This window comes from Notechis scutatus, chromosome 2 (assembly GCF_049901735.1).
Source record: "Notechis scutatus isolate UNSWTSFEM ecotype Mainland chromosome 2, rNotScu1.2, whole genome shotgun sequence".
Taxonomy (NCBI): domain Eukaryota; kingdom Metazoa; phylum Chordata; class Lepidosauria; order Squamata; family Elapidae; genus Notechis; species Notechis scutatus.
The window spans coordinates 109,172,030-109,199,771 of record NC_142010.1 but is presented as its reverse complement, the minus strand read 5'-3'; the positions used below and the strand labels follow the sequence as shown (position 1 = coordinate 109,199,771).

The 27,742-nt window shown below is 38.8% G+C and overlaps 2 protein-coding genes across 3 annotated transcripts in view; both read left to right on the top strand.

Annotated features, from left to right (window-relative positions):
* MGAT5B (alpha-1,6-mannosylglycoprotein 6-beta-N-acetylglucosaminyltransferase B) overlaps positions 1–27,742 on the top strand; it is a 256,643-nt gene that overhangs the window by 19,629 nt on the left and 209,272 nt on the right. The window lies entirely within an intron of this gene.
* On the top strand, positions 17,476–21,599 carry LOC148132171 (uncharacterized). Its single transcript, XM_087953930.1, has 2 exons — positions 17,476–17,496; positions 20,739–21,599. The coding sequence occupies exons 1-2, from the start codon at positions 17,476–17,478 to the stop codon at positions 21,597–21,599; spliced, it is 882 nt and encodes a 293-aa protein (XP_087810056.1).

The window sequence follows — 27,742 nt, the reverse complement described above, 5'->3', positions numbered from 1 at the left end:
ACCAAATTTTATGAGCATTTTTATTGAGTGAATCAAGCAGTCAATTGAATCCAGTTTCTCCTTTCGATTTTGCATGTTGGAAGTCAGCTGACAAGGTTGCAAATCATGATCATATGACCAGAGGATGCTGCAAATGTTGCTTAGTGCCCAAATGGTGATCAATTTGGTATGAAGGTTATCACTTTAAGGGCAGATTTTAAGTCAATTTTTTCAGTGCCATTGTCATTAAATGAATGGTCATAGGTCAAGGACTACCTGTACCTCTTATATATCATATTGTCAGGTCCAAGTCCAAAGATGACACAGTAGAATCCAATCGAGTCCAATCCTTTATTTGCTTACATCCTTTGGACAGAATCTTGCCAAGCTAAAGCTATAACTTTCCCACCTACTAGACTCATGATGGCGAACCTATGCCACGCATACCGGAAGTGGCATGCAGAGCCATTTCCCCTGGCACACGAGAGCTCACCTGGAAGAGCCCCAATGCACATGCGTGTGCAACGCCACCGCCTGACAGCTGATTGTCGGGTATCTGGCATGCATGCACAAGGGGAGACATAAGCGCATGCACAGAGATTCACAGTTCATGCTGGGGGTCACGGGTGCATGTGTAGAGGCGCGCGGCACATGGAGGGATTGTGGTAAGGTGATCGCGCACACAGGCACTGGGGGTGTGGGGGGGCTCAGCATGCATTGCCTTCTGGGTGCTGGCACACGAGCATGAGCACATGAGCATGCCACAATTATGGGCACGGGAGCCGAAAAAGGTTTGCCACCACTGTACTAGACATATCCTAAGAGATTTTAGAATGTGGCTATCCAGTACCACCTCCTCCCTTGCCCATTCAGCTGGGGACTGTGCAGTCCCTTCATTTGGGCCTCTCTCTGGGAAAGCTCTGTGTTACCAAAATTCTTCCTGTAAATGCACATTCCATCACACACAGCTCTCATTAACCTTGACAACTTTTAAGACGTGTGGACTTAAAACACTTTATTGGAGAATTAGCAAAAGTGCTCTGTTTGTTAATTTTAATTATCACAACCTTCTATTTCACTTGCACACTTACTCAAACCACTTTTCAGAGTTAGGGGATTGAGTCTAAGTCTGCCATCTATTGCCTACGCAGGAGGTCCATTTTGTTTTTGCATCAATCATTAAGCTACAAGCTTGTTGACTTGCTGGCTCCTCCAAAGAGAGTCACACTTGCTTGCTATAATGCATATCTCAGAGGACAGGAGGATCTTTCACAGCAAATATCCAGTGTGAAATGTATTTTTGTAGCTATTATTTGCTCAGTCTATATGATAACCCTGTGAAATGAGTGGTTAAAAACATGCTGAGAAAGAAACAAATTACTTTCTTGTGACATCTCATTTTTACAGCATCCAAGCTATATCTTGTCATAAATGTATGGTTGCCTTCATTCACCTTCTCCAGACAGCATTTCCCATTAGAGTTTACTTTCAGCCTAATATTATCTTGAAGGGCAAGGAAATGATGCTGAGTGTGGTAACATGGCTGAAAATAGTGGCACCTGGGGAAAAGTAAAGGTACCTGGACAGGGCACTTGTTATCTGTAGATACCTTCTTTCCCTACTTTTTAAAGGTAGATAACTAGAGCCAGGACTTAAATAAAATAATCATTTTAGCTGATGAACAGGTTTGGAAAGGAGAAGGGCATAACTGAAAGACTTCAAAAGACCTATTATTCCAGCCATTGTTTAATTATGGTAGAAGTAATTTAGGTTTAAATGACTTGGATAGAATAAGGGATTTCAGGCCGACATGTTTTGATAACTCTGCAGTGATGTCTGGAAAGGAAAAAGGGCAGAACTCTCTATTTTTATAAGTTTGAATGAAAATGACTCAAGGAAAGATATGATAATTTTTTGAAAAAAAAATGAGTGCTGAAGATAGCCACCATCAAACAACTTTTATTTTTCCTCAAATATAGAGTGTTCCTATTTGGAAACAAATGAATCTGTAATGCTGTAGCTGAATTGATTCTGGATGAGAGAAAAAAATGGAAATAGTATGCCATTTTTTGCCTTTCTGCACAAGATCTCCTTCACTTCATCTTCTTTCTCTTCTTCCTTCTCCGCCTTCTTTTGAAACTAATGCTAATGTGGAGATTCCATGTTTCCCAGATTTTTTGCTATGCTAGACTGATAGACCTTACAACCCAAGATAATGGAGAAAACTACAGTGGCCAATACATGCATACATACATACATACATACATACATACATACATACATACATAGTTAGGATTTTGCTTTGACTCACATATAGCCATGGGGATGGGGCTTCTATTCAATCTATTCTACTCAATCATGATCTGATTCAAAAACCTCTAAGTGTCAGCCTTGATTTATTATTCCATAGGTTTGTCTATTGCAAATGTCAGTACCATAGCTATGCCAAGACTGTTTATTCATTTTTTTTTAAAGGTTGCTTGCTTGCTTAAAATGCTGTCATGGAGCAAGAGGGGAGGGTGATCAACATATCTATTGTCAGCTCAGAATAATGTTTTGTGTTCTGTCTATTATTGATCACCATAATCACAGTTTTTAAGTCGGTGATAAAATCCTGGGCCCAGAGACTCTTGGACACTGCATGGGGAGCACAAGAGGCCAGCCAGAATCCCTGAGGCTAGGCACTGGGGTGCCACTCTTCAGGCAAAGCTAGTCACAGCAGATTAGGGAGAACTTTGAAAGCATTACAGAAGCAACCAGAGCAAGCAATTTCGACCACACGAAGACAAAAAAAAAACAAAACAACCAAAACAGAATTATAGTAGAAGGTGGCTATGACAAATCATGCAAGGATCAATCATGAAATTCAGCTTGGAAGTTTATGCTCTTACAATTGCCTGAAAGGACAGTTGGGAGAACAGCCATGGAAAGGATTGGATAGTGTGGAATGACTCTTCATTCGCCTCCTCTCCATCTGCATTACCCTGTAAAACTCTAGACACCAGGAGCACATCCTGATTGGTTGTGCAATGGTGGTGGTGGCTTCTGGGATCTCATTTTGAGTTGTATGGGACAGAGAACCTCTGGAAAGATTATGGCCACTTGCCCAGGGGTGGGATTCAAATTTCTTAACAACCGGTTCTGTGGGTGTGGCCTAATTTGTGGGTGTGGCTTGGTGGTCATGTGACGGGCTGGGCATGGGTTATATGTAAATATTATAAATATTTATATAAATATTGATTTTTTTATTAAAAAGAGCAACTTTTACCCAAAATCAGGCAAAGCAGGCAGGCAGATTGAGTTGCTCACAGAATCACAGATTGATTCAGAGATCTATCTTTCTGCTATTGACTACCTGAGTCTGTCACATAAAATTTGCTTGCAAGCAAACTCACAAAATTAACTCACAACACACCATGTGTGTAAATATTGAATTTTTTTTATAAAAAAAGAGCAACTTTTACCCCAAATCAGGCAGAGCAGACAGGCAGATTGAGTTGCTCACAGAATCACAGGTTCATTCATTCCAAAAGATCTATCTTTCTGCCATCAGCTAGATGAGTCTGCACAGCTTCAGTCCTAGTTCGGAAAGTTCGGCTCTGCTTAAAAGCAGAGCTGAAGATCTAAAGATTAGCTAGAAAGCAAGACATCCAATGATTTCCTGCTTTCTAGCTAATCTAAATCTCCCAGCACAGCAGAACAGCTGATGGTCGGAAAAAGGAAAAATAGCAACTTAGCAGGCAAGTTTGCCAGGTAAGGAGTGAGTGGGTTGGGAGGGTTCCCGTGGGCCATGTGCAGCCTGGATTAATTGATTTGGGGGGTGCTCTGGGGGTGACATGGGGGTAACATTTCTCTATGGACCACCAAAACACTATTCTGGAGTCACTGGCAAGAACAACTCAGCGCGGAGAAAAGTTGTGTGTCTCCCCATATTCCTTTCTCTGTGAGCAGCCTCATCCCCTCCTCCTCATTTATGAAGCATGCTAAGTTTAAAGGTGCTGTGAGAGGCTGCTCACAGAGAGAGGAATATGGGGAGACACACAACTTTTCTCCATATCAAGAGGGCTGCTCTCTCTCACCTCCACTCTTGGCATGGAAAAAAGTCAGTTGAGGCAGTCGGTCACCGTCCCAGGGCTCACGCAACCCATACCTGCAGGGGGTGGGGGATGCAGTAGCAGCGAGGTGGCAATGGCAATTCCAACAGCATTGGGGCTTCCGGAACCAGTCCCCCCTGCCATCCATGTGACTGCACACATGATGCATTGGGGCTTCCAGGCTCTGCTCCCTGCAGCCCCCATCAGCTGTTCTGGACTTGATCAAGGGGCACCTTGTTGACATGACCCTCTCCACGTGTTCTTTCCTGCTGCTGTTTTTGGGAGAGCAAGATTTTCCCAGCACAGTGGAAAGCTTCCAAGTCCCCCTCCCATTGGAAATGGCTCCCAGGCAAGCAGAGAGAAGCAGGGTTCAACCGGGCTTGTTCTCTGCTTGCCCAGGAGCCATTTTTTAATGGGAGGGGAACTTGGAAGCTTTCTGCTATGCAGCAGCAGGTGAGAGAAGCAGCTGCTGATCTGGCTGGAGTCTCTCCACGTATTCCCCGGCAGAAGGCAAGCAGTGGGGGGAAGGCGACCGGTGGTGGCGGCAAAAGTCAAGTGGGGGGGGAAGGTGACTGGTGGCAGTAGCAAAAGTCAAGTGGGGGGGAAGGTGATCGGAGCTTGCAGAGCCTCACTCACCCAGGGAGATCAGTAAAGGCAGGGCCGCAACAGAAGGCAGGCAGCAATGGCTGGGTTGGCAGGTGCATAAGAGCAGGCTGCAGGCAGCAGTGTTGCACATGCGTGCAATGTCGTGCATGCGTGATAAGGACTGATGGGCAGGCAGCGGAGAAGCAGGTGGAGAGGGGTGGGGTCAGCCAGAGGCCTGATTTACCGGTTCTCCGAACTACAGAGAATCATAACAACCAGTTCAACTGATCCAGTCCAAACCAATAGAATCCCACCCCTGCCAAGGAATCAATACTGAGTTGAAGGCAACCCCCCCCCCCAAAGTGCTATGATCTTAAAAAAAACTTTTGCCTAGTTTACTTGGGCAAACTAGCCAGCCTGTATGTGTTGCAGCCTATCAGTGGAATTTCTTTTCCATGTAAAAACTGTTCAACCCAGAAGAGGCCAAGCCACTTAGCACAATGATATTTTCTAATCAGTTTCAGACATTCTATACCCATTTTTGCATGTCATGCAACTCTCAGAAATCACAAGTAGAGAAAATTATCCATCAATTTCCTGAAAATGTCATGACTCTTCCCTAAATGTTACCCTGAGAAATTACAGCAAGTGGATGTCAAAAGATATTAATTCTGTCCTTTCACCTTGTGAAATACTGTGTCTGCTAAGAACTACTTGCATGTTTTCCTATTACTTGCATCTTAGCTTGTGAATTATTGTATTCAATACCATTTACCTTAAAGTTTCATAGAAAGTAGCTCAACAGACAAAAAAGACAGATGTTGATGATTGATCTTTATGTCCTGAAATGGATAGTTTCGTACCTAATGGGCAATTTCACTTATGAAATGATCTATGTACTAAGAGAGAGAATAGACAGGTTGCCTCTGACTGTCACAACATCAATGTTCCACATATGTACAATGGACATTACTGTGAATAAAATGGAATGGTCTTATCTGGGTCCTTTAATAACATCCAAAGAATCGCCTCCTTCTTCCTTATACTCACTATGAAAGAAAGCTTTGATGTACAGCAGCTCTTTCTTTCTGTTAATTGAATGGAGATGGGAAATTTGGTGGCTCCATCCATCCCATCTTCTGGGTGTCAAGTGGGACCCCCGCTTCCCAAATTTTAGGTGTTGATATCCATGCTAAAGTTCTTTTGTCTTTCCTGCAAAAGGCAGTGAATTAAATAGACCATCCAAACCTTCATACAAAGAAGCACCATCTTTTCCAACAGGTACGTTGGATGAGGGTGAAAATAAAGATGAGGGTAATGGTAAATGTTAGGATTGTAAGTCACTGAACAGTTGGGTTGGAAAATATATAAACCAGGATAGACATTTTAATACTGTCTCTTTAAGGGAATGCTAAAATTGTAATTGGGTGTGGTTCCTCAAACGGCCATAAGGTGGAGCCAGAAACCTGGGTTCTGTTCTGTTGACCTTTTCTGAAGAGTGTTGCCATTCCTGCATTGACTGTTGCTGATCATCGTTAGTCTTGGTTTGATGTGAGTCTTTTACTGAACTGTTTTTGATACTGGACTTTGTTATTGGATTATCCCTGGACTGAAAACTGACTGCTTTAACTGTGAATGACTTGGACTGTTTGCTGTACTTTGCTTAACCGTTTTTACTGGAAGTAAAAACCTACATTTTACTATACAGTGTATCTGTGTGCCGTGTGTGTGTTATTCAACATTACTCTCACTACGTCTTCCTGTGTGCACTCATTCTCCTAACGGGGAATTACCTCAACAGTAAATGTATTAAACATGTATGCCACCCAACTTCAACAAGTTTGGGCAGCTCACAATAATGAAAGGAATTACCATAAAGCCAATAAACCATAAAAAAAAGATAAAGGTAAGTTCTTAGTGTAAAAATAAGATTACTTATATTCTCTAGGATGCAGTGGGTGTTGGGGAACAGATGTTTTCTTGCCTGTTTGCTTGCTAAGGCAGTTGGCGATCTGCTGGCCTAAGCATATAAAACATTCATAATCTTTTTCTGCAAAATGTCCAGGGAGCTTTCCTTACTTCCAGTTTCACAAATCACATGATTACTGTCTCATCATGCTTTTTTTTCTGCTGCCCCTTAAGGCCAAATAATTCTCATAACCCCACTTTTAATTTTAGCCAGAGTGTCTTCAAATTCCAGCCCTAAGCTGTGCTGATTCTTGTGGAATTTAATGAAATGCACTTTATAGAAAACGGAAACCTTGTCACAAATGTGCCCTAGGAGAGTCAGAAACAGAGGTCACATAAACTCTCATTTAGCCAGGATTTCTTTTAACTTCTCTCCTCCTCACAGAGTTACACTAGTGAAGCTCCCTGCATCATGTCTTCTTACATTCAAGTTAACTGACCAAATAATTTTTGCTAGCTGAATGATAGTTTGCTTTTATGACCTGACTGCTGGGTTGATGAACGGTATTCCAATTTAAGGTTTAAAAGTGGAAGATAGGTTTCTAAACGAAGCAAGTTTCCAGCCAAGCCTGAAAAACAGGGAAGCAAGAATTGGTTCTGTACAGATATGTGTGGCCAAAGGATAGGATATGCAATGTGTGAGGGAGATTCTATTTTTAGGGAGAGAGCAAAGTACCATGCTGCAAGATTTCCGTGATTATTAGCACTCTTCCATTTGTTATTCAGGTATCATTTTCCTGTAAGATATATCTTTTAAGGAATCTTTCAAGGAAGTTATCGAATAAATAAAATCAACCATTTTGGATTTTTCCTCCATCCTGATGAGATCTAATGGATAATGTCCATCATGCTCAAGATGGTGCTGTCTTCCACATGTTCAGTCCCTGAAACAAGAACGTACCAACTTTTTTGGGGTGGGTGGGATTAGTATAGAATTTCGTTTGGATTTTGACAGATGTGTGCCAGGGCTGCATTTCAGTAGTAATATGAGGCCCAGATGAGCATTCAATTGAATGGAATGTAAACTTAAATGGAATTAAGATCATACCAAATTGATTACATTCTGTTTAAGAAAATGCACTGTTAAAATTTATTCTACTTGTGGAAGTACTCTTTTTTATTTTTATTTCTGGCACATTTAGAAGGTGCCTTTTTAAAGAATTAATGTGCCCCATTTTTTTCATGCAAAGTTTATTCTTGTCTTTTTTTTCATACCAAATGACAGAGATTGCTAGTTAGGTCTATACTGCACTGGAAGAAGATGAATAACTCTCTTGCCAAAATTTAGTGTGGTATTTATAAAATATCTACTTGTCTTCATAAAACATTATCATGCAATGCTATCTTTTTGGTATTTGACTCAGCTTTCTCCATGATGGAAGAAAATATTATAAACCTGGTTTCCTTTCTCTGTTATCTTTATGAATTTTACTACATTTGTTACTAAATGATTGTGTTTTCTATAGTGGATTTTGCTAGAATGGAAATAGTTTGATCTCTTAATGTTTTTCTTTTCCACTATCCAATGACACCAGTCAGTCAAACCTTTTAAGCATATGTGGTCCAATATTTCTTTCTACAAAATCTTGATCCAGCTGAATGGTGTTTTTTTTAAATAAAGTTTTATTTGGGTTTTCACACATACAAAATACAAGTAAAACGTCTTTTTTGAAAATAGCATGGTCCCGGGTTGAACTTCTTTATACAGACACAAAACTCAATTTCATGCTCCTTTTTGTGTTCTATTCCATATCTTATGCTATTCTACATTTTCTATATAGTTTTTCACCTCTTTTAATTTTCTCAATTTTATTTTGATTATCTCATCTCAATTCAAATCATTATATTTATACTTTTGTCTGTTCTGTTTCAATTTCATATTATCTTTTCTCATTAAACAAGTTTTCTCCTGGAGTATGACACCTTTATATCTTTTAATTACATCCATTCAACTCTTATTTAAACTTCAATATATACCTTAAGGTTATGACCTTCAATATAATACATAATACATAACTTCCAATCGAATTCTGCTTGGTACATTCTTATAATACACACTATATTCTTAAAAAAAAAAAGGATTATAAATATATGTAATTATAAACCCTCATTCCATTCCAATTCAATTCTATCATTAATAATCATTAAAATCTTAACATCTTTAACATTTCTTTTCAATTAAATATCATACTTCCAAATCTCCATTTCTAAGAACTGAAATACGAAGCCAAAAGAACCTCTCCCTTCTTGTGCATCTTCTTTGTATTTTTTAAGTTCCATTTTCAGTTCTTCTAAAAGTGGAGCCATTTTAAACAGTTTTAAACAACCACCCGATTGATTTTAGTCATTCAAATACAATAACCAAAAATCCAGAGATCATCAAGTAATTCAAATTGTCCCAAGCTGTTTCTTCTTATTTCTTTTTCCACTTTCTCTTCCTGGGGTTTTTGTTGCGATGTTTCAGTTAAAATGTATCTTTTGGAAGTCTTGTTGAGATTTTGCTGTAAGTTCTTTTTAATTCCAGGCAGTCTCCTCCCTTCCAGATCCTGCCCTTTTATTCTTTTTCTCTCCTTTCCTGTTTTCAAAAACTTTTGATTATCCAGAAATCTTTATTATCCCTTTGACTTTTTATTTTCAGCATTAAATGCCTATTAATGTCAAAGTGGAGTTTTTTCCAATTTCTTGCTTAAGTCTCTTAGCTGTCAGTATAGGAAAAGGAGAAAAAAAACCCAAATCTTTTCCCTTTTCTCTCTCCTTCGCAGCTTAAAAATCTTCTTAGGGAACAATGTTATTGTTTTTTTTTAATAGTTTCAATTCCAGGGTACCTTATTTGTTGCTTTTGTTGTTTGACCCGATCAACCAACACTTTCTCTTCTTATCTTCCTCCTGCACATTCTTTTCCGGTCGAATTCTTCTTTGTGGTGGCCATTTCTGACCACCGCTACAACCGCCTTCAGGAAAGGGAGTAATGACCAGCTGGGGAGGAGAGATGCGGCTCTCCTCAACCCTGCAGGCAGTCTCACCACCTCTATGGGGTGGCTTAGCCCTGAAACCAGCCAGCTCGAGGTGCTCCAGCAACGAGCACAGATCGAAACCTCGCAGAGACGAGGCTTCAGTCTGTCGCTGAAGTAGCTCAAACTGGAAGTCATATCCAGCTGAATGTTTGATTGTGACTTGTTGTACTGGTTCTGCAGTTCATACCATAATTATAATCTGGACATTTGTGGTGATTCTTTTAAATATATCAATGTATGCTATGTGATGAATAACCATCAAAGCCATGGATTTTTCTTTCATATCATGGGAAAGCTAATAATTGGTTTTAATTTCCAAAGTGTGCTAGGAATTACATATATAGAACCACTGTCATTCCTATAATACAGTTATAACATACAGTTATTAAGATGTAGATGCTGATGCTAGAAATCGCATTTTCCTGTGGCAACATTTGCAATAGATAAATAAGCTTATAATTACATGCATTAAAACAGCTTTCTGCAACTTGGACCCTTCAACCTGTTGACCTTGTTAGTTGGCAGAACTGGAACAACAATCCCACAATCTTTGCAAATAATAGGATGATGAAGGATGTGCTATATACTCTAGTTTTTCAGTGACAGATGGTAGACTTTACAGCAAAAGTTTTATTTCTGGTAGTTTTGTTATACTTTTTATTTTTTGTTTTGTACTTTATTTTTGTATTTTTAAAATGCAGATATTTTCATAGACTATGAATACTTCTCTTCTGAGGTGAGGATGGCCTCATTGCTCCTAAGCTTCTGAAGGTAGCTTAAGACCTTGTTATGCCTGGAGCAAGCATGGAGACCCCCCAGGAGATGTTTAATCTAGTGAGGGAGCTCCACTATTTGTTGTCTATTATTATTTTAGCTATTTTTAAAAATGTTTTAATACTTATTAATGATCATGATCCTAGATATTTATTGTTTTAGCTTTGTTGTATGCTACCCAGTGAGTTTGCTTGTGAGATAGGTGACTATACAAATGATATAAATAAATGCTTTTTAAAAATACTTGGGATTGCTTTGCTTTAATGAAATGATACTTTAATGAAACATTGAGCAGAGTGCTCCTTAAAAGCAACAATAGTGGTCTCCTGCAGTGAGATGAGAATGGAGGCTTAGTTTCCCTTGTGGAAGATGGCTGCTGGGCAAAGGCAGAACTCACTTCCTCTGAGAAGGTTTTGCTGATTGAAGCAGCTCAGCCTCCCCTTGATAATTTAAGGGGCAGATCCAAGTTCTTAGGTGCAGCAGGTTGCCTTTCTTAGACCCACTTCACACACTATAGGGAGATCCTTTCTGAAACCTATAAGCATGATAGTTTTTATTCTTTTAAAAATGTTTTAGGATTTTACTTGTAATACATGTTTCTGAATTGTGAGCTGCCCGGAGTCATTTGCTGAGATAGGGGCTATAGAAATCAAATAAGTAAAGAAAGAGAGTACTTCAATTCAACTAACAGGGCAGGACACTAGTAGCTACCCAAACACAGATCATCTCAAAATGAAGGCAGGAATTGGTATAGTCTGCTAAAGCTGACAGCTTGTGTTTGAGACCTGAGAGTCAAGCGATGGAGTGAGGTCCTATTACTTGCCCCAGCTCCTGCCAACCTAATAGTTTGAAAGCATGCAAATGTGAGTAGATTAATAGTTACCGCTTTGGTAGGAAGGTTACTGCATTTTTCATATTTTCATAATAGTAGAAACATCTCTCAGACAACGCAGGGTCCCTCGGCTGAGAATTGGAAATGAGACACACACACACACACCCATTGAGTTGGTCATAACTGAATAGGGGAAATCTTTAAACCTTTGAACTAAATGATAATTCCAGATTTTGCCATACGTTCATTTCTTAGTCTTGTTTTTTAAAAAGCTTTGTGGGTGGATGAGAATATTTTGGAGGTAATAGGCCATTTTGCATTCCTCTTTTTCTTTGTGCAGGCATAACAGTGTCTCAGTTTAACTTCATCTACAGAAATTATTTCAGATCCCCAATGACTATTGATTCTTTTTTTTATTCCTCCAGATTTAATTAAGCTTGTCAGTCATCAAATCACAAAACTAGGTATTTAAGATTTGTTGGAAACATTCAAGATGTTTTTCTGATGCCTTTCAAAATTGCACATCAGTGGAAAATGATGGTTACACACAATGGAAAGCTAACTAATGAATATTTTTGTGATAATCACAGCTCAGTTCAGATTCTTCTCTCTGATATTAATATCCTGACAAAATTCTGTTAGCATACTTAAATATTTTTATAAGGATTTCTCTTGAATTGGAATCTGGTGGTCCTGAATATTATGAACATTTCCTAATGATGTACTACAATTATAATTCAAAAGAACAACACTAATAACGTTATTTTTAAATGACCGTACAATCATTTAAAGATTTCATCAGATTTCATCACATTGCTAATGACCATCCCCACAAAAAAATCATTAAAACAAACACACAAACACACACAAACACACACACACACACACACACACACACACACACAAATAGCACTGTGCAACTCCCAATCTAAGAAATCTATAGGCACAACTTTTGCTGCAACAATTGGTTGTATATTAACTGCAGCAGAAGTGCACTTTGAGGATTTGTAACTTGGACTTTTTTAGCAACAAGACTAGCTGATGTCAGAGGAGGCAAATCCAAGAGGTACTTCAATTAAAACATTCTATAAAAATAATATGTTTATCCTAAAATCTGTTGTTTTAAGTTTTCTTCTCATTGCTGGATAATAGAGCCAGTTGATACTCTGCTTTCTTAATTTCCAAAGACCTACTCTACCTGTTTCCCTCTACATTTTTCCCCTTTTTATTAGTATAATTCTTGATGCAATATGTTATTTCAACACAATAATATTTATATAGTATACTTAAATTCTTTACACTTTAATATAGACAAGAGGAAAGAAAAAAAAAGGATATTCTGTAAATATTAGTTACAGTTTAGGATATTAATGCTACAAGCATTATACTTATTTTGCATTTTCATTCAAATTTAAATATAATATTGGAAATGAAAAGGAAGGAAGAACATACATCAAGGTATTTGTTGTAGTAAAGATTATGAGGCCTTACACTAAATTACTTGATACTGAAATCTCCATCATGTTGTTACTTGGTATTTTTATAGATGATATATAAAAGGAAAAGAGAAGTTAGATACAGATACAGATTAACAGAATTGAAAGAGACTTTGTTGGTCATCTAGTCCAACCCCTCACCCAAGCAGACCCTACACCATTTCTGATAGATGGCAATCCAGTGTCTTCTTGAAAGCTTCCAATGATGAATCTCCCACAACTTCCGAAGGCAAGTTGCTCTCACTGTCAGAAAGTTTCTCCTTACTCCCAGGTTGAATCTCTCCTTGTTCAGTTCCATCCATTATTCCTTGTCTGGCCTACAGGTGCTTTGGAAAATAGCTTGACCCCTTCCTCTGTGGCAGACCCTCAAATATTGAAATACTGCTATCATGTCTCCTCTGGTCCTTCTCTTCACTAGAGTAGCCATGCCCAGTTCCTGTAATAGTTCGTTATATGTTTTAGCCTCCAGTGCCTTAATGTTGAGTTCTTTGACTCTACATTCAATTCATATTCAAGTCTAGCACTCTTCACACATTCCTTTCTGCAAAGCAAGAATTGCAAAGAATGGATAATAGCTTCATCTGCAACAGGTAAGATCATAAACAAATGAATGCCAAGTAACATACACTATTAATTTACATCATTTGGATTCACTTGCACCCAATCCTCTTCTTTTAAAAAAAGCATGAATTTCCTTGGCCCTCATGTTTGCTGCAGCCATGGCTTTTGCTGACTGTATGGTTGCTGACCATGGACAATTAATTTGTGTCTAGAAGTGTAGAAATCACAAGTTTTGGAATGGGTACCGAAAGTAAGAAGGGATTTGTATGGTACTTTGATACTTCAAAATGCACATTCATTTAATTTATTTTTTATTTTATTTATTTATTTTTATTTGTCAATTGCTTACAAGATAATAGGTATAAGTAAAAACATAGTTATGAATACATGGATTCATATAAGAAAAATAAAAATATATATAAAAGAAACAATAGGACAGGGACGGTAGGCACGTTGGTGCGCTTATGCATGCCCCCTACAGACCTCTTAGGAAAGGGGTGAGGTCAATAGTAGACAGTCTAAGGTTAAAGTTTTTGGGGTTTGGGGAAAAAAACCACAGAGTCAGGTAGAGTATTCCAGACATTGACCACTCTGTTGCTGAAGTCGTATTTCCTGAAATCAAGTTTGGTGCTGTTAACCTTGACTTTGTATCTATTGTTTGCTCTTGTGTTGTTATGGTTGAAGCTGAAGTATTCATTTGCAGGTAGGACATTGCAATGTATGATTTTATATACCATACTTAGATCAGACCGAAGACGGCGTAATTCAAGGTTTTCTAGGTCTAGAATTTCAAGTCTGGTGGCATAAGGTATTCTGCAATGAGTAGAGAAGTGGAGAACTCTTCTTGTGAAATATTTCTGGACTTTCTCAACTGTGCTAATATCAGATACATAATGTGGGTTCCAGACTGATGAGCTGTATTCGAGTATTGGTCTAGCAAATGTTTTGTATGCTCTAATTAGTAGTGTGATATTATCAGAAAAAAAGCTATGTAAGATTAGGTTAACAACTCTTAATGAAAAAAGAGTCCTATCTGGTGACAAAGAAAAAAAGGCATATTGCTGCCCTATAACCAGGGGTGGGATTCTACCAGTTTGCACCTATTCGCTAGAACCGGTTGTTAACATTCTAAGCAGTTCGGAGAACCAGTTGTTAGAAGAAATTACTGGCCTAATCCTGTAAGGAAGGCAGGAAGGAAACATTCTGGTGTTGCTTACAGAAACTGCCCCTCCATTAACCCTTATTACATTCTTGGCAGGACTAGACTTCCTGTCTCTGGAACATCTGTGGAGTTTTTTTTTCTTCCTTTGCTGGTACTTTGCTTGTGTGGAGTGATCATTCAAAGTTACAATGGCACTGAAAAAAGTGACTTATGACCATTTTTCACACTTATGACTGTTGCATCATCCCCACAGTCATGAGATGCGTGCCTCGATGTGAGTGATATTGAGTTGGCCACACCCAGCCAGTCACATGACCACCAAGCCATGCCCACCAACTGAGCCACGCCCACAGAACCGGTTGTTTAAAAATTTGAATCACACCCCTGGGTAAAATGTATGAAGAATGGTGGCAGATACTGGGTATGCCTAGTTTAATGAAAAGAAGGGGTGATATGATAGCAGTGTTCCAATATCTGAAAGGCTATCACTAAGGAGAGGGGGTCAGGCTATTCTCCAAAGCACCTGAAGGCAGGACAAGAAGCAATGGATAGAAACTAATCAAGGAGAGAACCAACCTAGAACGAAGGAGAAATTTCCTGACAGAACAATTAATCAGTGGAACAACTTGTCTCTAGAAATTGTAGGTGCCTCCAACATTAGAGGTTTTAAAGAAGAGATTGGGCAGCCATTTGTCTGAAACAGTATAGGGTTTCCAGCCTGAGTAGAGGGCTGGACTAGAAGACCTCCAAGTTCCCTTCCAACTGTGTTATTCTGTTAGGATGTAGCCACTTAAAACTAGCCTCTGAAAGTGCAATTCTTACACTCATTGCAGTTTAATGTTATTTGTTTTGTATTTTTCAAGCTTGAAGCTGGCTATTGGCTGTTGACATAATTGACATCTCTGCCCTGAGAGATACTGGCTTTCAACTTCACCAATTTGAAATTTGATGAGTACCTAGTTTGGAAGAATCCTTCTTTGATTTGGCCAGTGCCTGGCTTATTATGAAGCAGCTTGCTTCTGCCAAAAGAAACGAAGAACCTTTTTTTTTTGCAAAAAAATTATAACATTTGTGTAAACATTGTAATTTAATACTATTTGCACAATAAAATGATGGGACAGAGGTTTTTATGTAAATAAGATATTCTGAACTCTGTGGCAATGTAACCACAATGGCTTCTAAATATATTTTGGAATTTCTGCCAAAGTTTCGTAGTGTTTCAGATAACATACAGTATATGCAGGAAGCATTCTCTCTCTCTCTCTCTCTCTCTCTCTCTCTCTCTCTCTCTCTCTCTCTCTCTCTCTCTCTCTCTCTCCCCGCATGCCACTGGCCCACAATTCTCACAGAACATCACATTATGTATTTGTTTGCTTATAAAACGAATGTCTCTCTTGACTATTACAGAATTCCTCAAGGCAGGTTCTGTTAAAATTAAAAGTGGTAGAACAAATGCTCCCCAAAGAAACTACAGCAAATTCATCTTAGGGGATAAATAGCAGCAGAATAAAATAGAACGAGACCACAAATATCCAATCAGAGAATATTTCCCATTTGTATCTTTTGGCTTTTCCTCCACCAATACTTTTTTCTCACTGCAGAAAACCTCTAAAGAAGAGAAGGCAGAAAGTGACATGATAGATTTTAAAGTGAGTGAGCCTCCCTGAGGAATGAACCCCAGGGATAAGATCCCACTGCTGAAATAAAAAAAACAGCAGATCTTCCTAGGGCCCACCTGGTATTATTTCTCATTCAATCACACCTCTTTGTCTCCTTTCAACTGCAACTTCCATTTCTGTTGTGGTACAAATGAAATTGTGGCAAAGATACGCTTCCAGTAGGAACACTAGAGTTGGAGTCTAGTAATTTCTCGCTGGTGGGAGCTACTGATGCAACCCACGTTGTGTTTCCTTGGTTCTTCCCATTCTCTGTAGCTAAGAAGCCATAATAGTGGCTTTTGGTAGCCTCATTTCAGACCTCTAAACTGCTTTTTTACTCACCCTGAAAATGACTGATCTAGCATGAACTAAGGATGGTATGCTGATTTTTCTGTCCTATTGATCGGTGAGAAAGAACACTGGAGGACCTACTGGAATTTTTCTGGGTTTTGAGGAGAAAAATTACAACTGTCTTGAAAATGATTGAAAAGGGTTGGGGAGGATTGAAAACAAAAGACTTGTGTGGTAGTGTCCTAAGCTGTATATTTTCCTTACTTTGGAGGCAGAAGAAAAGATAGCCACTAGAAGAAGATTTTCAATGCAAGGCAGGCCCTGAGGGGGGGAACTATCTGAGGATGTTTCTAGATGTTTCAAATGCTATTTGTTATTTGCTATGACTCCAGTATGAAGGGGAGGGAGGCAGGGATAGGATAGGATAGGAAGCTGGAGAGCATTTCCCATTTGTATCATTTTCTTCTCGTGTTTCATTTTTTTCCACTGCAGAAAATCTCTAAGGAAGGGAAGGCAGAAGATGCACTGATAGAAAGCTCTTTTTCAGGAGAAAAAAAATCACATCAAATAGATGGGTCCAGGAGAAAAAAATAATGTTGATTAAATTAAATCTAATTTTAAATGACATTTAATTAAATATTCTTAACTTGATTACTTGCCTAAGTTTTATTTATTTATTTATTTTTGCTTCTATTTTTTTTTTTTTTTTGAAATTACAACTTGATCCCATCAGATGGGAAGACGGCTAGAGTTGCCTTCTTATCCTAATTGGAAAAGGTTGGCACTGAATCTGGAATTTCCTTCATGAGAAAAAATGACTGTGCTATTCCATGGAGCTGTAATCCTTTCGCTGAAAAGTCCGTCAGATAGTGAGGACTCCGGTTGTTTTGTGCCTGGATTTACTCCCAGTATGCAAGTACAGCGTTTGTGTCAGTCTTTCTGCACCTTAACAACTTTAAGATGGGTGGACTCCAACTTCCAGAATTCCCCAGCCAGCAGACTAGTTGGGGAATTCTGGGAGTTGAAATCTACCCATTTTAAAGTTGCTACCTTTAAGAAACATGGGTTTACATTATGGCACGGTACGAATCAACTCCAAAAGGTTAGCTTGGATTCCATGTGCCTGAATGCATTTTTTTCTCCAGGATTACTGATGCCAGAAGGGTGTTTGGGGATGGTGGGGTGAGACTTCATCACCTGATAATGTCAATGAAGCAATATTGGCTGCTTGCCTGCAAATGCAGACTAATATCAATAAAGCCAAAATGCAAAACGTTTGTAACACTATGTGACTGTTCTGCATTTGATGAACACTGGCTTTTTGGCTTGTGGAAGCTGGAATTCCTTCCCACAGGTTTGAATTATGATTTGCCTAGAGACCTAAACAGGCCATGCTGAGATATCTGGGGCACTGCTACAAAAGGTTGCTGCTAGAGTTGTTTTGAAACCTTGGCAAGGGCTCTTGTTGAGATGCTTACAAAAGCCGCCCCCAGCCTGGTGTACTTGAAGATGTCTTGTACTACAATTTCTATTGTTCCCAGTCAGACTGGCTTGTGGCATTGTTGCGTTTTATGGTCAATGAGGTGTTCAGCGCACCAAGTATCTGATAACAATAGAACAACAGTGTCAAGGTGTATGGGTCTTTCTAATGAAGCAGCTGACTGAATTCACAGCACACAGCATGGCTTGAATCATCATTTTACAATCAAGCTGTTCAAATATAATGGTGCTTTCCAGAAATCCCACAGTGAAGAGCTGAAGTACTTCTTTAAGTCTCTTTAGTTATTTAAGATTAGTGGCATTAGCTGGGCTGGGCTTGTTAAATTGCATCTCAAATATCGTCTCAAAAATCTTTATGCTGCGTGTTTGTCATACACAGGAATGCGCTCTTAAGCCTGGAAGGCATATAACTCCATGGTTTGAACTAATCCTATGAAAGTTCATGCCTCACACTAAACCATAACGTGATTTGTTTGGATTTGACTTAGAATCCAGGTCAACTCACTCACCATAGAGAACAAGGAAGATGACCTCGACAGAAATATATAAGAACCATTATCTAGGTAAAAGGGGTTGAAACATTTTAAGTCCTAATAAAGAGTTAATATTTGGAAGCAGCTCAGAGGGACACCACCCTCATTTACTGGAGCTTAAGAACAGTGGTGATATTCTACTGGTTTCGCCTGGTTCACCTGAACCAGTAGTAAAACATGCTACCGGCTTGGGTGAACCTGTAGTAAAAAAAATGCTACTGATTCCACCAAACAGTCAGCTGTGTGCGCGATTTAGATTAGCTAGAAAGCAGGAAATCATCAGATTTTTTTTGCTTTCTAGCTAATCTAAATCATGAGGCACAGCTGATCCCCCGCCTCTCTGTTGTACTTACCTCTCTGGGAGGCTTCCCTGAGGCGCAGTAGGCAAAAAACAGGGCACGGGAGCCTGCTGCGAAAGGGGGAAAAACATACCACATAGCCACGCCCACCTAGCCACCTTTCCATGCCCACCTAGCCACACCCACAGAACCGATAGTAAAAAAAAATGAATCCCACCACTGTAGAAGAATGAGGGAGAAACACAGCACAATCAGACCTGCAAGAGTCTGTTATTATAGTCAGTCTTAATAAAGATAGTTGCAGCTTTCCTGTGGAATTGATTTCCTGCTGTGGTCTTTCTAATGAGGCTGACCCTCACATGGTTTCTGACTTAGTCCATTGCTAGGCCAATTGTAGTTTATTGAACAAATCATGGTTAGACAAATTATGACCTCAGTCTGCGAGGGTTTTGAGCTCTCCCAAATGGAAAAGATCAGATAAACCAGTATGCTGAATTGAGTCCAATAAACCGTTTCCTCCATGGACAATGGCATGGTACTAATTTAGCACTGTCCTGCAAACTTCACACCACAATCATTTAGCAGACACGTTCTTATTTCATTTTGGCTTCTACTTCAATGACAGCAGAAAAAAAGTTAAGTACAAGCAGTCCTCATCTTACGACCACAATTGGGACCAAAATTTCCACAGCTAAGCAAGGAGGTTGTTAAGTGAGTCACGCCTCATTTTACAACCTTTGACTTTGAATCTGTCCTCATTCTGTAGAATTCTCTCCATGCTGCCTTGATCAATGGTGCCTGGGTCCTCCATCAAAAGCTTGAAAAATATGCTGAGAACATTGCTACAGCATCCCTAACCCTGAGTAACATCTTCTAGTAGCTGTCACTTCAGATAGATTAGGAGCCTTATTAGCAGAAAGGGATCTCTGATTGATCCAGTCTTCATTCCCAAGATAAACTCAAGGGTTTTTCATCCTTTCCCAATACTCTCAGTTAATTACTGTCATCAAGTAGTCCATAGAACTCAGTTAGATGCCATCTAGGCTATGTCATTGCACAAAGAATGTAACACATGCAGCTTAAATCATTTTTGTCACTAGCACAATAAGGTCACAATGCAAATGATTTCACTCGCTTCTCCAGATAACAGACCCCCCAATGCTCATAAAGCAGCAGAACTGTGGCTACATAGAGTCCACTCAGAAGGCAGTTTCTTATTTTCATTCTAAATGAACTTATTGGTTCAGGGATAAGTTTAGCACCCTCTGCTATCAGATTTGCAATGTGTGAGAGGATCGTAGCCCATTCCATCAGGGAATGATAGCCTTCACAGGAATTTGGGATTGGGCCCCATTGAAAAAATGCCACAGGTCAACCACATGATCATTTGGAGTACGTTCAGCCATTTTCTTCATTTCTATCAGTCATTGGAAGACATATTCTGCAGAGGATATTTAATTCATAGATCAGTTTTTGAGTAGAGGTTTGTGATTTAAGTATTTGAGTCAGTTTTTGACTCTTGTCTGGCCTTGCAGTTTTCTTGGCAAGATTTTCAGAAGCAGCTTACCATAGTCTCCATCCTAAAGCTGAGATAGTTGGCTTCATGCTTAAGATATAACTAGGACTCGTGGTCTCCCAATTTCATGCTTTAACCATTGTACCAAACTGTCTTAGAATTACAGTCTTTCACATGTTAGCGTACTTGCCTTCATCCCTGAACAGTGAAGATGTTGGCCAGAAATTATCTACCATGTAAGAGATATCTAGCTTTTGAACACTGTCATAATCATATCAAATGACTACTAAAAATGAAAGAAACATTTTAAAAAACATTTTTAAAAAGAGAGCATGCCCCTAACTACCTCAATTCCAACTACAGCTGGCCTTAAATGCAAGCTACTCAATGCAAGAAGCCTTGTGAATAAAATACCTGAATTTCTCTTCTTACTAAATATGGCTAAATTCAACATCATATTTGTCTGTGAAACATAGCTCAACGCATCTCTCCCTGACTCCATTACCATAGTAAGAGACTATCATGTTTACCGATCAAATTGTGAAATTCATAGAGGAGGTGTTGTTGTTATCTTCTATAAAAAGTCCTTACATCTAAAAAACATCCAAGTTACCCAGGAGCTTGCTCTTCCTGAGACCATCATCTGTGAACTATCCTTAAATATCACATTTCGATTCTTACTATATTACAGAGCACCTGATTATGACATCGAACATGTAAACAAGGTAAATTCATTACTAACATGGGAAACATCCTGCCTACACGCTTTTATCTTACTTGGTGATTTCAGTCTACCTCATATTAACTGGATCCTAAACGAATGTACAACTGAACCCATACATGCAACCTTCTACAATGCTGTTACAAATCTGGGACTGGAACAACTAGTAACCAACAATACTAGACTTAACAACTGCCTCGATCTCTTCTTCTGCAATAGTTTTAATTTAATTTACGAAATACAAATTAAAGAAACCTTTTCCAACAGTGACCACAATATGATTGACTTTTGTCTCAACATATGCCCACACAAAAATCATCACAATGATGGAACCCCCAATTATAACTTCAAAAAAGGCAACTATGATCTTATAGACAATGATCTCTCATCCCTTGATTGGCAATCTCTATTCACTGGATGCAATACTGTTGAAGACCATTACAACATATTTTTACTTGAAGTCAAAAGAGTCATCAAACTATATGTACCATTAACAACTCCCCCCCACCAAAAAAAAAAAAACAGATTACCCATAACAATAACGAAACTTCAGTCCAAAAAGAGATCACCCTGGAGGAAAAACAAATCTGGTCATGTTGCCAACTTCAAAAGGTGATACAAAAATTTATGCCACCAGATAAAGATTGAATGTACCAATTATCACATTAAACAAGAGGAAAACCTTCTATGCATCAATTCCACCCACACTTTTTACAATTTTGTAAACAACAAACTAAAAGACTCAAGGTCCATTCCACCCCTGATAGGACCTAATGGTAAAGACTGCAATGATGACACCATTAAAGCCAACATCTTTAACACATTCTTTGGCTCATTTTTTGTAAACAGCAATGGATCATGCCCAGTATTTCCTAGCCGAACTACAGACAACTACAATGATCTAATACATATCGATTTTACAGAAGACAATGTTGAAAAAGCACTATGCAATCTAAAACCATCTCTATCTATTGGACCGGACGGAATAGGTGCGTACTTATTTCAAAAGCTTTCCACTGCCATAGCAGAACCTCTAAGCAAAATCTTTGAAAAATCTTTCAGGACCAGCTCCTTGCCTAACCTATGGTCACAAGCCACGGTCATCCCCATCTTCAAAAAGGGAGACCCCAGCCTAGTTGACCAATCTCCTTATGCTGCATCACCTGTAAAGTCATGGAATCAATTATTAACCAATCCATTATCCTCCACTTAGAGACAAACAACCTACTCTCTAATAAACAATTTGGTTTCCGAAAAAAACTATCCTGTAATCTGCAACTCTTACACTGCAGAAACATATGGACTACACAACTCGATCAGGGCAAAACAATAGACGTTCTATGTAGAACAATAGATCTACATAGACGTCTGTAAAGCCTTTGATTCAGTGGTACATGACAAACTACTCCTAAAACTAAAATCTTATGGTATCTCTGGACAACTGCATAACTGGATAGAAGCATTCCTGTCAAACAGACAACAAATGGTCAAAATTGGGAGTGTCCTATCAAATTCTGTACCTGTCAATAGTGGTGTCCCCCAAGGCAGTGTTCTGGGACCAACTCTCTTCATACTCTACATAAATGACCACTGTGATCATATTAAGAGCAACTGCATCCTCTTCGCTGATGATATAAAGCTGTTCAATACCACAGACAATACTGCTACTCTTCAAAAAGATCTTGACTATGTATCAGAATGGTCAAACAAATGGCAACTTCAAATCTCAACAAATAAATGCTCTGTCTTACATATTGGCAAAAAAAATAAATCAGAAAATAAAATACAAGCTGAATAGTCAAGACCTTGTTGGTGATCCAAGCTCTGTAAAGGACCTTGGAATACTCATCTCTAAAGATCTAAGTGCTAGAGCCCACTGAAACTACATAGCCAAAAAGGCATTAAGAGTTGTTAACCTAATCCTACATAGCTTTTTCTCTGATAATATCACACTACTAACTAGAGCATACAAAACATTTGCTAGACCAATACTCGAATACAGCTCATCAGTCTGGAACCCACATTATGTACCTGATATTAGCACAGTTGAGAAAGTCCAGAAATATTTCACAAGAAGAGTTCTCCACTTCTCTACTCATTGCAGAATACCTTATGCCACCAGACTCGAAATTCTAAGCCTAGAAAACCTTGAATTACGCCGTCTTCGGCCTGATCTAAGTATGGTATATAAAATCATACATTGCAATGTCCTACCTGTCAATGAATACTTCAGCTTCAACCATAACAACACAAGAGCAAACAACAGATACAAACTCAAGGTTAATTGCACCAAACTTGATTTCAGGAAATATGACTTCAGCAACAGAGTGGTCAATATCTGGAATACTCTACCTGACTCTGTGGTTTCTTCCCCAAACCCCAAAAGCTTTAACCTTAGACTGTCTACTATTGACCTCACCCCTTTCCTAAGAGGTCTGTAGGGGGCGTGCATAAGCATACCAACATGCCTACCATCCCTGTCCTATTGTTTCTTTTATTTTTCTTATATGTATCCATTTTATGTATTCATAACTATGTATATACTTATACCTATTATCTTGTAAGCGATTGACAAATCAAAATAATTAAAAATAAAAATATAATAATAATATAGACTCTATAGCCAGCCAGCCATAATTAATACAAGAAATGCTGTCATTTGCAATTAAACTGCTAGAAGTTTCCTATCATTCTACTCTGTGTATTCCTCTGGCAGAATCCTGTAATTTCCAAAACTGCAAAACATAAAAATCCTCAGAGAATATACAGAACATTAATTTTTTTAGAGAGTATGACAATATAGCTGTGCAATGTTTGAGGCCTTCTTCTTGTCAGATGTAAAATAATCTCATTCTCAAGGTTCAGTTTTCACTGTCAGTTTAAAAGATCAGCTTTCTGTCTGTACAGCCCACTGTGCGTGCCCTGGGTGGATTTGGGGGGGGGGGCTTAACTGCACTTCCTGACTCCACTTTAAAAGTGGATTACCTTACAGCCAGGGCCCTCTTCAATGAAGAGGAACAAGTCTAGCAGCCAACTTTCTCAGTTTCTGAAAACAGAACAGATGAGCATTGCTGAAATGGAATTAAGTTTTTCCCCCCTGGTAACTCGAAACTCCCCCTTTAAAAATCCCAGCTGCCTCCAGTGGCTACCACCCTGTTATGATGGCTTCCAAACAGCATGGCAGAAAGCTCCAAAGAAGAATTCTCCTTTAGAAAATGAGCTCCTGGTAAGAGGCAATTGCAAAATGCTGACCCAGAAGAGTTGCGGTTGTCTAATAGAGGACTAATTTCTCATGGGTTCTGACCTCTTTGGCTTCGGCAGAAAACTCCTTTAGTTCTGTTTCTTCCTCTAATTGTATTTGTCCAATTTCTGAGCCAGATGGAATTGGCCTTTCAACCAGAAAAATGCAGAAAGTCCCCAAAGCTTTTGCTTCAGAACAGAGAATTGTTTTGTTGACAGTTTGCCTCTTTCACTCCTGAGTTTAGGGCTGCAGAGGACTGGCACATAATTCAAGGGGTAGCATAGCAAGGCTTCTCCTGTCTCTGAAAAGACAGCTCTGGCAGATGAATGATCTTCAAACAAGAGGTGTGGCCCTTCTCATCTTAAAAATTGTTTTTTTCATTCATATGGAGCAAAGATATAGGTGCATTTTTATCACCTGACCACAGTTTGTGCTTCAAGAAAAAGCAATCAATTGGATCAGTAGGCTGGAGTTAAGATTTGGATTTGATTTAACCAGGTGGCCTAATATGGCTGGGCCTGCAATGATTTGACTACCCTGTGTCTGTGTAGATACTGATGACTTTCTTCTCACCATCTCATCCTTCAAACACTGAGCATGTGAATACTGCTTACTACCACTATTCCAACAATGGGAGCAATAGACTTGATTATTGCAGATTACATAGCTTTCTTATGGTTGTTTTCCCGCACCCCTACCTAATCAACCTTTTAGTCATTATGTTTGATTGAAGATTCCCAGGGTGAAGACAGTTGTCAGGGCTCCAACAAATCCACCCTTATTCAAATCAAAGTCTCTAGCTGCATCTCAGAGAAAAGAAAATTGATTTATTAGAGTTTGCCATGTTGGTGCGTGGTTGGGTGCAGCCAATACTAAATTACATCAAACATTTCCCCTTTGACCCTGGTCTTCCCCCCACCCCCTGGATGTGACTTCTCCAATAGGACATGTCATCTCCAAGAGATATCCATCATGCTTTCCAATAACCTTCTTATGCTCCGACAACTTTGGGCTACTGGGGTGATTATCTAGGCATTTCAAGAATGCCTTGTTTTCCCCCACTCCTTTTTTCTGGCAGTATCTTTTTAGTTGACATTCAGCTCCCCTCACTTCCTGAAGGTGAATTTAATTGACAACAGTATTCTTTTTACCCTGGCAATATCTCAACGAGACTAATGAGATCGAGGTATTTTTTTTAAATCTTAGATTCAAGGTTAATCACTTTGATAGAAAGTACCCTTCTGACAATATAACAGGTTGTTATTTTTTATAGTGAAAATGTGCAACAGGGGAAATCTCTCTCAAATGTTGAAAGTATTTGTGTTCTAAAAGTGTCATACCTCCTGCTATCTGACTCCTCATGTTTTTTCTATCCTCCCACAATACCATTTGTAGAGTGCCTGAAGTTGCTCTAGACAACATATCAGCAAGATATATCAATTTGCTTGGAGTATCCACTGCATTAAATTGATGCCTCTGAAGTTATAAGTGTATGCTACACAAGCAGACAAGAGCACTATCAATAGGATTCTGAAAAATTGTTTCCAGAGGCTTATGATCAGTTTGACTCAAAACAATGTCTCCAATGCATAACTTTCATCATATGCAAGCAACACTTTCTCTGCATAATTTTACTTGATAGACTCAGAGATCTGGAGTTACATAAAACTGATGCTTTGATTGGAATTTCCGGTTTGTCGGCTTTGCAGTGGTAGGGATTCGTGAAGCTGCGCGATCCCTGCCGCGCTAGCCGTTTTGGGGCTCTGATCCGAAGGGTGCGGAGCAAGGCTGCCCTGCAGGGGCAGCTGAAGGTAGGGGGGATCCGGGAAAGGGTTTGGGGGTGCTGCAGACCCCCTCCCTAGCCGGCAGAACCTCCTTTTACCAAGACGGTGCAGCGGCGGTCCGTAATGGCCGCCACAAAGAAGCCGGCAGCTGGGCAAGTATGTGCTGGAGGAAGAGGAGAAAGTTTTTAAAAAGTGAAAGTCTTCTTGGTCGACCCAGGACTCTAAGATATATTTAATTTAATTCCTGAAAATGATGGCTTTTTGGGTGATTTTTTCCACAAGAGAAAATAAGCGGCAATTCTGAGGTGCTGAAAGGAAAGTTTACTCTCCCCGACGGAATTAATAAATGGATATTGAGAAACCTGTTTTTTTCAGGTAAAACTAGCTTTTTGGGATAAGTCGGAAGGGAGAGGACAAAAAATATATTTATCTGGTTGGACTTTGTTGGAGGAGATGCCTTAAGGATTTGAAAACAGAAATAAAATCTTAATAAGGCTTCAGAATACAGATTTGAATTTTCTTTTTTCTTTGTCTGATACTACCCCTGGAAGAGAAAGGGGAATTTTGGCTTGGCTTGGATTGATTGAGGATTGTGGACTTTGGGATTGTCTTATTTTTCTTTTGGAATATTTTGGTTGGTGTGAGAAGAAAGAGGGAAAAAAAGAAAAGAAAAGATCTACAATGGCTTTTCCTTTGAGGAACTGAGGGATGAATATGAGCAAACAAAAGCAGCCTGTAAAGATGGTATGGAAAAAGCTTTTCTTTTTTTTAGAAATGGCGTTGGTTAACTACGAACAGACAATACAGATGGAAGTAGAAGAACAACAAGAAGAAGATGAAGACGCCATCTTCAATGAATCCCAAAATTCATCTAAGAAAGAAGGAAGGAAGAAAGCGAGGAAAATGAAGGACTTAAGATCTAAAAAAACATTTAAGAAAGAGAAAAATATGATGCAAAATAAATACAATGATAGCAAACAAGAGAAAAAGGGAATACAACAGAGAAGGGATGCCGGCAAGACAGAGGTTAGAAGAAGGGGGGTAGGAAGATTTGGTGGGGGAAGAAAAGAAAGGGAAAGGCGGAGAAAAGCCACAAAGTTTTAAAATTAGATGGGAAAAGAGGAATCTTTTTAGGGATAATGGGTAAAGCATAAATTTTCTTAAAAGATTCTGCAAGGTACACAAGATGGTATTGTAACATTTGTATTAGAAATAGAAAATTAGAATGGCTTAAGAGTTAATAAGAAATTAAAATGTTGAAATGTTTAATAATGATTGATTTTTAAAATGTAATAAAATATTGAAGGGAAAGGCAATGAGAATGCTATAAGATTTATTATTTAGATTTATTATTTAACTATGTATTTAGGAGGATATTATGTATTTAAACATTTTTGATTTTTATTCTGTTTTTATTGTTACTAAAAGTAAAAATTAGTAGATAGAATGTACCAAGCAGAATCAAATTTGGTATTAGGTGTTTATAAATGTTAATCTAATTAATTTAGGGAGAGGATAGAAAGGCATCATGCTCTGATTAGTGATTTCAGGAGAAATTCTTTTTTTTTTTCATTATAAGGAATGAGATAGAGGGATAATAAAGGATGGGCAAAAGATACAAATATAATGATTTAAATTAAGATGGATTGAATAAGATAGAATTATGAAGAGTGAAATGTGTGGTGAAGTTTATATAGAAGATACAGAATGGTAAATAAAATAGGTAATGATCTG